Genomic DNA, 9537 nt, shown 5'->3' with positions numbered 1-9537 from the left:
GCTCACTGCCGTCGTCAAAACACGAGAGGAAGAGAACGAATTTCCCTCAAATTCGTTTTTAAAAAGCAATTCCTTCAAACGAAATCAAATTTTTGATTCGGTTAAGTGATTTTCGTTCTACGCGAAGATATTTTCGGTTAAGTTCGCCAGGAGTTCGTTATCGTGATCTAAATTAATTCACCTGATCACAGCTGATCACGAGATTTTAGATGTGAACGAGTTGAGTTCACCGAGAAATTATTACAAACTTGTCGATTTAAGCTTAGATTTTATGTTTCAAGGTGGAAATGCTAAGCCATCTAATCAAGTTTGCTGTTGAGGGAGCCGCAGTACACGATTCTTCGATTGCTAGTTCCTTTTACGTAGACTTAGATGATGACCCCGAGGAAAGCGACGAGCTTGTTTTTTGCAAGAATAATGTCTGTGTTCATCTCTCTTCTTTAAATGATTCACATACGCCAGGATACTTCAGGATTAATTCTAAAACACAGCAAAGTGGACATGTACGTTTACTGATAACGTGGACACCAAATTCTTTCCTCTGTGACAGCAACACGGAACTTAGTTTGGAAAAGAGTGATGATTGTGAATGTAATAGCAGATTGCTCACTTCAAGCAACCCTTTAGAGACATTCAGAGTCGACCTGAGTGAAATGAAAACTTTGAGGATATTTTATAATCAAGAGGATCCCACTTGTGGCCAGCTAGTTATCGGGAATTTTGAAAATCACTACAAGGTTTTTCACTTTCATCGTGGGGGTCTTGATCGTGTTACTGACATTTTAGATGAGTGGCACTGGTGTTCATTAGTAATCGATCCACTGGATCACGATGAACTTCGAAGAAAAACCTTCACAGTTGTGTCGAAAAAGAACCTGAAACATGGATTTCACCCAGAGGAAGGAAGATTCGATCCAATGTCCACGCAAAAGTGGAGAACTTTCTTCAATGACAGCGGTCAAATCGAGGACGTGGCAAATTTTCGGAAGGTGAGCTTGTCGGATTTGTGCCTTGACATGCATATATAGAGTGGGACACGGGGGTTTACGGTATAGCGGTATTGGACTTTTTCATGCGGTATTTAAGTAATTTTAATTTCAACGTGCGGTATTGCGGTATCATCTAGATCCGCGTTATGCGGTTTTTCATCATTTTGGCTGACGGTATTCGGTGAAATAAGATTGTTCACGGTATTACAGCGTTTATTTGCGCTTTCCTTTCGATACAGTACGTAAAACAAAACACAGTAGGACATAAAGGTCAATAAAAGTTAATATTTAGAAGTCTTAAGACATAACGGCAAATGATTACACCATTTGTGGGTCATTTTGTGACAGTTAATGGTCGATAATATACAAATTGTTGTTGCATCCAATAATAATTAGTCGTCTCAAGTTGCCTTACCAGGCTTTTCAATCTGTGTACCTGTGCCCGTAATTCAAGGTCTTACACATTTTCTCACAATTAATGGCTGAGGTCGCTGAGATTGAAGACGGCATTGTTATCATTGACTGTGTGGTAATTTTTTATGAAGAGGGCGAAGGAGGCGAGCATTATCACAACAAGAATAAGTTTAGATGTCGGGTTTCGAGAATTGGAAAAATGCCTTGTAAAGTTAAAAGAGAAAAATTGGTAAGTTTGCCTCTTACCGGCGCGGCGTGTGAGACAGTCAAGATAGTTGACCCCTGAGAGACTGATGACTGTGCTAGACTAGACTCGCTTATCAAAACTCGCACTGGACGTGTGTGGAAAGGGTTTTGGTTGGTTTGTTTTTCGCGCTTTCAAGAGTTATTTTTATTGGAGTTAATTAGCTGTTGGGTCGACCTACCAAAAGGTTTTAAGTGGAAATTTGTGAACTACCAAAATATTTAAAAAAACATGGACTTCTGGTGCATAAATGCCTGAGATAATTAAACGCACTAGATGAAAGCAACCATAAGTATGTGGAACCAATTATAAATGTGATTAAAATATGCGGTATTGGTATTTGGATGATTTCCGACGCAGTATTTCGGTATTTGCCATTTTTTCTTACAGTATTGCGGTATTGGATACCCCCAATGTCCCCCTCATATATATCTTAATTATCATTTAAAAACTATTTTTTAAAATCCAGCAGATATTCCATCGTAGCATAAATCGTGGATGGTTAGCTAAAGTTTTTTATTTTTATTTTTGAATTTATAACCAAAGTAATGAAAACACTTTATTGTATTTAAATACTCTTAGAAATAAGTGCAAAGAGAGGAGAAGTCGTTACATCACGTTTACCACCTTACATCAGGCTGAACATCAGTTGACGATGGGAAAGCGCACAGAAAGGACTAATCACGAATTCTGGTGCCCAATTAGCTGCTCTGCCATTGGTTAAGCCAGTTGTTTAATTTGCGCACGCTGTCGTCAACTGACGTTCCCGTTCTGTTACTAAATCAGCTTAATTGAACCATAAACTCATCTGTGAAGTGAGGCTCACGGACAAATGTTTTTTATCTCGATTTTTGCTCTCATTTATTTGAAGGTTCTGGCCCAAATTGCCTCATTGTTCCCGGTAAATACTTTTGCTGCCGAAAGTAATCACCGAAAGCATTTCGGTGATTCCAAAATGGCCACAAAAACAGTCAAAACAACACCAATCAAGTTTCTCACTTAATTATGTCATTACATTGCAGACACCAAGAGATATTTTCATAGAAATATTGGCCCTTTGAGATTGCAGGCCCCTATGATCCACGTGTGATCCACATGCTGCACGCCTTAGTACAATGGCACTCACCTCGCGAGAACTAGATTCTCTAGTTAGGGTTGGGGGGGGGGTAGTACTTCCTTATGAGAGTCCAATGGGGATGTGCCGCTGGATGGGGTCACATTTTCATGACTGGATTGACTATAATGGGGTCGCATTTTCAATAGAGTTACTAGAATGGGGTCGCACATTTTCGGATTTTTGGGGTCAGAAAGTTCTTCTTAATTACGGTTAGCAAACATACCATCAATGTTTGCACTGAAGATGAAAAGTAAAGCAGCGTGCAAAGAAAATAGTGTCCGATAGCGGGGTACTAGTGGAGTTTGCTATCAGGCTAGTGAATACTGACGGGCAAATGAAGTTTTCTGAGGCATTCAAATTACAGAAATACTGGTACCTTACTTCCTTGATTTTTGGGTTCTTGTTAGTCATTCCATGTGGTTTTCTGATCAGTACAGTTTAATATGACATACCCCCTTAATTTCTCCAGTACCTCTGTCTTCATAAGATGGGTTCTGTTGCTCCTCAAAATCCTGGTGTTAACATTCAACTGTAGTTTCTATTAAATGATCTTCTTGACGAAATCGGCTGTTGTTTATGTATTTTTCCAAACTTATTTGCAGGCCACATTCTTTGGTGGTTTGAGTCCTGAAGTCAGAGGAGAAGCGTGGAAATTCCTGTTACAGTACTTTCCATTCAGTTCCACGACTCGGCAAAGAGATGTGCTTCGAAAGACAAAGGAAGAAGAGTATATGAAAATAGATCACATGAGGTGAAGCGAGTTAAAAAATATACTAACTTGAAACTCCAATTCGTCAACTGCCTCACATATCTTCACAAGTTGATAGCCTTTTTTAGCTATTTGCCTGTAGGTAGAGCAGACACTTATTTGGATGACAACCCCCTTCACCTCTGCAAGGGGAGTGCATCTGACTTAGAAAACAATGTCTGCTCCTTTACTGCTGAAAATAGCATGACCTTATAAACACAAACGGACCTTATTAGTGTATGCTTTCAGTACTTGTTGTTTGATATGTTGCTGTAAAACTGACTTTCTTTGCAACCTTTTGTTATCATTTGTAAACCTGAGTGCAGCTAGTACTGTAGTGCCTTATGATGTACAGTTAACCCTTTAAGTCCCAATGGTGACCAACATCAATTTTCTCCTAACAATATCCATACATTGTCAAGAGATTTGGTTATGAGAATTAATAAAATGATCACCTAAGAAAAAATGGTTTGATCTTTTATCAAATTCTGCCAACTCATTCTTTAAGGAAATATATAGAGGTCAGTTTGGAGAATTTGTATATGGATATTGTGGCTTAAAGGGTTAAAGCACTCCTAACATTTTTCACAGGAAGTGGCCACTTATAAAAATTCATTACTATTTTGCTTTGACTAAGGACACATTTACAGTTTGGAAAGGTGGTCTCCATGAGAGGGTCTCAGTTTGAAGTAACCGCAGGTGGTCATGGGTGAACAGCTATTTGTAAGACAAGATTGTGTTACCAGTAGCTGTTGCTGTGTTAAAAAAAGCTGTTATTTATATTATTTGCTTTGTAGACAAAACAAAAGTGAAGAAGAACAACACAAATTTTGGAAAGCTGTCCAGTGTACTGTCGATAAAGATGTTGTGCGCACTGACAGATCGCATCCTTACTTCTCAGGGGACAATAATCCCAATGTGGCCATAATGAGGTATTAATTGTGGAGTGTGTTAAGTAAGAACTGTCTGGGGGCTAAGACTTTGAGGTCATGGGCCAGTACACAGTAAAAATGAACAATTTTGCAAGAAGTCATATTTGCACTATTTTTCATGACAAGACCAACAACATTCATTCTGCAAGCGTTGGAATTTGTTGGAGACTTAACAGATTCAGACACTTTCAAGGCATTGCCTTTAAGAAGAATGATAGTTAGATTCAGAAATGAAAAGTAACTGACTCAAAATACCATACACCAATTAAAACCCTGAGCTGCACTGAGAGGGGAAATAATGAGAATTTTATCAGTGGGTTTGATTGATTTTGCTGCAGTTATTGTAAATTGATAAATACAATTCAGTTTTAAGTGGTTTCAATCTAGTTTTACTTTGAAATTGCATGTATATGTTTCTGATTTATGATCTTGAACACAAAACTAAAACTGCTGCCCCACTATTAAATCAAGCATTCAGTTGGCCATTCCCCAGGGTTTGACAATAAAAGACTTGGCATTAATTGATTTCATTGTTATCTTGTCTCTGACAGGAATATTCTTTTAAATTATGCTACATACAATTATGTAGTTGGCTACAATCAGGGCATGTCTGATCTCTTGGCATCTGTACTAGCAATAGTACAAGATGAAGTTGATGCTTTCTGGTGTTTTGTCAGTTTAATGGAAGGAAGTGTATTTGTGACATCGCCAAAGGATGATGTTATGGATCGACAGCTGGTAAGTTCACAGGGGTACACATAGCTTTTGAAATAAGCACAGAATACAGGCAAACAGTTCATAAGCAGGTGTGCCAGAATGTTTTTAATGGTTCCTTACAAGAGTCAAGCCACAGGGGTGTCTTTTAGGAACAAGTCTGTTAAACTCAGTAGACTCTCAGTGGCAGATCCAGACCTTCAGATAAGGGGAGGCCCGCTCAACCAGGCCCTGAGATAAGGGGCGGGGGGGGGGGGGGGTGGGGGGAGGGGAAGTCAAAAAAAAAATTTTTTTCCAGCGCTTGGGACCTCAGTTTGGTCTAAAAATAAGGGGGGGGCTGGGCCCCTCCCTTGGATCCGCCACTGACATTATTACATGTCCGTAGAAAATGTATTGACGGTGCGTGTACATGTTGTCAATAGCAAAGCCTCAACATTACGCACATTCTTAGGAAACGTATAGAGTTCAACATTCAAAGGTAACTGTGACCTCTTTACGGTCACAAAGGACAAGTATTGGGGATTTGTGAAAATTTACTTACTTAGACCCCATTTATATGGAGAAAAGTTGTCCCTCCCGGCCAAATCAACTGTAGCAAGCATTTATATGAGAAAAAAAAAACTGAACTTCTTGTCATATCATCTTTACACAGTGCTCCACCTCCTTTGTCACATATTCATGTTTGTGATGAGAGAGCACTGGCTCAGCGTGCAAAGAAAATACTGTCCGATAACCCAGGCTAGTGGATTTTGCTATCGCGCTAGTGAATTCTGTTTTTAACTTGCCCGACAGGCAAGTGATGTTTTGTGAGGAATTTGAATAACAGAAGAACAAAAAGTTTTTGGGGCTAGTTGAAATGGCGTCTGGGCTAGTAAATGCTAGCTTCAGCTTGTCTGAATGGCAAGCTGTAAAAATGATTTTCTTTGCACCCTGTGGCTTCACCAAGAGTGGGTAATATTGGAGTTCTCTTCGACGAATCTTTGAGTATGGGTTCCTGACAGTAATGTGCAAATTGGCATTCTGTCATCCCCGTAAAATTAGGCTCATTCATAGGCATCTCACCTTTGATGCAGCCCAGCTTCTTGTTCAAGCTCTTGTTATATCAAAGTTTGACTACTGTAATTCATTACTGCATTGTTTACCTAAGCACGTGATTAAACAGCTCCAACGTGTGCAGAATGCAACTGCTTTTGTTGTTACTCTTTCACCCAAGTTCTGTCATATTACACCCGTTCTTGCGAATCTCCACTTGCTCCTGATTGATCTTCGGATTAAATGTAAAATAGTTACTGTTACTTGCAAGACTCTCCATGGACTTGCTCTTGTTTATATTAAAGGTCTTCTTCAAAGTTACCTCCCAGCAGGGGATCTTAGGTCTTCAAAGAAAAATCTGCTTGCTGTACCTGCTTTTATAACATAAACAGTTATGGCCGTCATTCTTTTTCTGTTTCTGCACCACTTCTTTGGAACAGTCTTCCTCAGCATATTAGGGATGCTGGATCACTGGACATTAAATTAGATCCAGCATCCCTAATATGCTGAGGAAGTACAGTTGAAAACTGCTCTTTTGAGACTCACTTTTTTAAATTGATGACTTGACTGTGGTGTTTTTATATCTTAAGTTATTTTATCTTTAGTTTTTGTAGTTTTTAAGTTTTAACTTTTACTGTATTTTTTTAAACTTATAAATAGCACCTTCGGACCCTGGGAAAGGGCGCTTTATTATTATTACCATCGTCATCATTATATTTATCATTATTAGTTGGCCTTACTGGGAATGACTCTTTCATGGGAGAAGGGTGACCCAGCAAGGAGGATCACCCTACCAGCCGAGCCAACTGTTTGTTTCTCGTTTAAACAGTTTGCCTGCTGAGTAACATTTTGACTTTTTTTCAGACGTATTTTCGTGAGTTGCTTCGCATGCTGGAACCAGATTTCTACGCGCACCTGCTGCTCCAAGACGCCGCTATGGACATGCTGTTTTGCCATCGATGGCTTCTTCTCTCATTCAAACGAGAATTCTTTAACGAAGAAGTGTTAAAAATGTGGGAAGCATGTTGGTCTCGCTATCAAACTGACTATTTCCATATCTTCTTGTGTGTTGCCATGGTGCAAGTGTATGGCAAAGTAATTGTGGAGATGGACATGCAAGCTGATGATATTTTGCAGTATTTTACAGATCTATCAATGAAAATGGACGGGACGAAAGTCCTGCGAATTGCTCGTCAGCTTCTGTTGAAATTCCGCCAGTTGCCTGGGATACCGTGCTCCCTTCGGGGACTTCTGTCTGGACCAGGGATCTGGGACAGTGCTCCTTTACCTGTTATTCAGTGTAGCTGCCACAATAGATGCTTGTACTTGTTTGGCGATAAATCGGAACAAGAACTTGAGGAAAGAGAACTAGTTTCAGAAAATGAACAACAAGTGTCTCTGGAGGCAGAGGAAAAACCTGAACAACTAGTTCGTGACAACGATAATGTAGAGGAAGTTTCTGTAGAGTCACAGAATCAAGTTCATGTATGCCAAAAGGACGATACATCACAGTTAGAATCGGGTGACCAAGATAATAGCAATTTCGGTTGCAATGGATCCATTATAGCACTGAGAGAGGAAGACGTTAATTTAACGCGTGGTGTTGCCGAAGGTGCTGATTCAAACGCTGATCAAAACCAGTTTGAAGAGCCGGCTCCTGAGGAAGAAAAAGAAGAAATTAGCAATCCATGAGCAATCGTGCCATTGTCCCGGTTCTCGAGAACGCCAATAACACTTCCGGCCCTTAGTTATGGTTTGTTTTTTAGCTCATATTTCTGCCTGGAATAGATAGTCGACTTTTCCTTTGTTTCTTGGCATTTAAAATCATTTGTTAAAAGCCTCTTAACATAAAGGAAAACTTTCTCAGGACATGTGACGGAATTACCCCCCGATTGGTTCCCTTTTCATTCGATTGGATTGTCTTGGTTGTAGCTGTCAGCTATACAGCTGATTCGAGAAAGACTGACGGACTTTGACTTGAGGAAACCAAAAGAGTACGCGCTATTATGAAAGGTATCTTGAGCTGTGGTCTGTCCACCATTGATTGAGCTCTTCAGAGGAGGAAAATATAGAGGAAAGGAAAAAATATACCATAAACAAGATCAAAGGTTTGCAATCTAGATACGTCGCGGGTGTGAAAATTTATTCTGACGGGTCGTGTAGACTTTTGACTTTTATATGACAGCCTTTCTTGAATCAGCGGTTCATATCACTCAATAGAACACGTCGACTGAATTTTAGTCAAAGCGCGAGAGGACAGTATCGATTATTTTGTGAAAAACCCAACCTTACTATCATTTCTATATATCCAATATCCTACGGTTTTTGTCTCGAATATGGAATCTCGGTATTTGCTAACCCTTTGTGACATTGTTCACCAAACTGACCTTGCCCCCCCCCCCCCCCCCCCCCCGCCTCTTAGAGGGTGTGGTCTGTAGTTCCTAATGGCGACTGTCATTCGTTCCCAGTCGCTCCTGGGCCTGTAAAATTGGTTGAGATTTACAATCATATTTAGAAATAGTCTGCAAGAGCCAGCTGGGCAGTTACTTAATATCGAGTCTTAAGACTCGATATCTTTTTCACCGCGTGGAACGTGATGACAGCAATTTTTTAAATACATGTAATAATTCGTGAAAAGTGCGAAGGGTAAGTAGTTTATTGTACGTGAATGAATTTCTAGTTAAGGGTTCACTTCCTTTGTCTTTCGGCATGGTAGACAAGTGTACAATACGAAGTTTTAACTAGAACCTCTGGTCTGAAAGAAGGAAAATAAAACGCTGAAACTATTTAATGATTGTCTTTTGAAAAGGCTTTTGTTTTTCAAGATGGCATTTTGCCTCACAGAACTCAAGTCCTTTCTAAAAGTGGCGACAATACGTTTTCAAAACCCTGCAGTGAGCTCTCCACCGGGTCGTCAGGACAGACAAGCAAAATTACCTAAGCGATATAAAAGCAATTATTTAATTGAGGGCGTATCTTACACACTTACAAGGATCACTCTAAATTATTGTCTAAGCGAAATATCGCAGGCAACAAAATAGCGGCCTCAAAGTTTCCCTCCCCGATTTTTTTAGGGGAGGGGGGGGTCTGTACACAGGCTACAACAAAATAAAGTTATGGGCTATTGTTACAAGAGGCAGAGCTACAGACAATGTAAAAGGTTAGCACTTACCTCCATTCTCCAAACTGACATGTACCTCTCGGTGGCTCGTACAAGACATTTCCCTTTTCCTAATTGAAATTTCTGTCTTGAAATTTCTGCCTGATAAAATGTTCATGAAAGTTCCAGGATAGCACGAGCAGGATTCGGATCCCAGGTCATCGGATCTCATTGCAGTTAGCCTGCG

General features: G+C 39.9%; 1 protein-coding gene across 1 annotated transcript; it reads left to right on the top strand.

The window, feature by feature from the left end:
* Positions 1–29: 29 nt before the first annotated feature.
* Positions 30–8981, top strand: LOC140942317 (TBC1 domain family member 16-like). The gene is made up of 5 exons (XM_073391271.1): positions 30–989; positions 3367–3515; positions 4310–4444; positions 4996–5182; positions 7055–8981. The coding sequence occupies exons 1-5, from the start codon at positions 288–290 to the stop codon at positions 7880–7882; spliced, it is 2001 nt and encodes a 666-aa protein (XP_073247372.1). The 5' UTR covers positions 30–287; the 3' UTR covers positions 7883–8981.
* Positions 8982–9537: the final 556 nt, after the last annotated feature.

The sequence above is a fragment of the Porites lutea genome, chromosome 6 (genome assembly GCF_958299795.1).
Source record: "Porites lutea chromosome 6, jaPorLute2.1, whole genome shotgun sequence".
Lineage (NCBI taxonomy): Eukaryota > Metazoa > Cnidaria > Anthozoa > Scleractinia > Poritidae > Porites > Porites lutea.
This window is presented reverse-complemented; position numbering and strand designations above follow the sequence as displayed.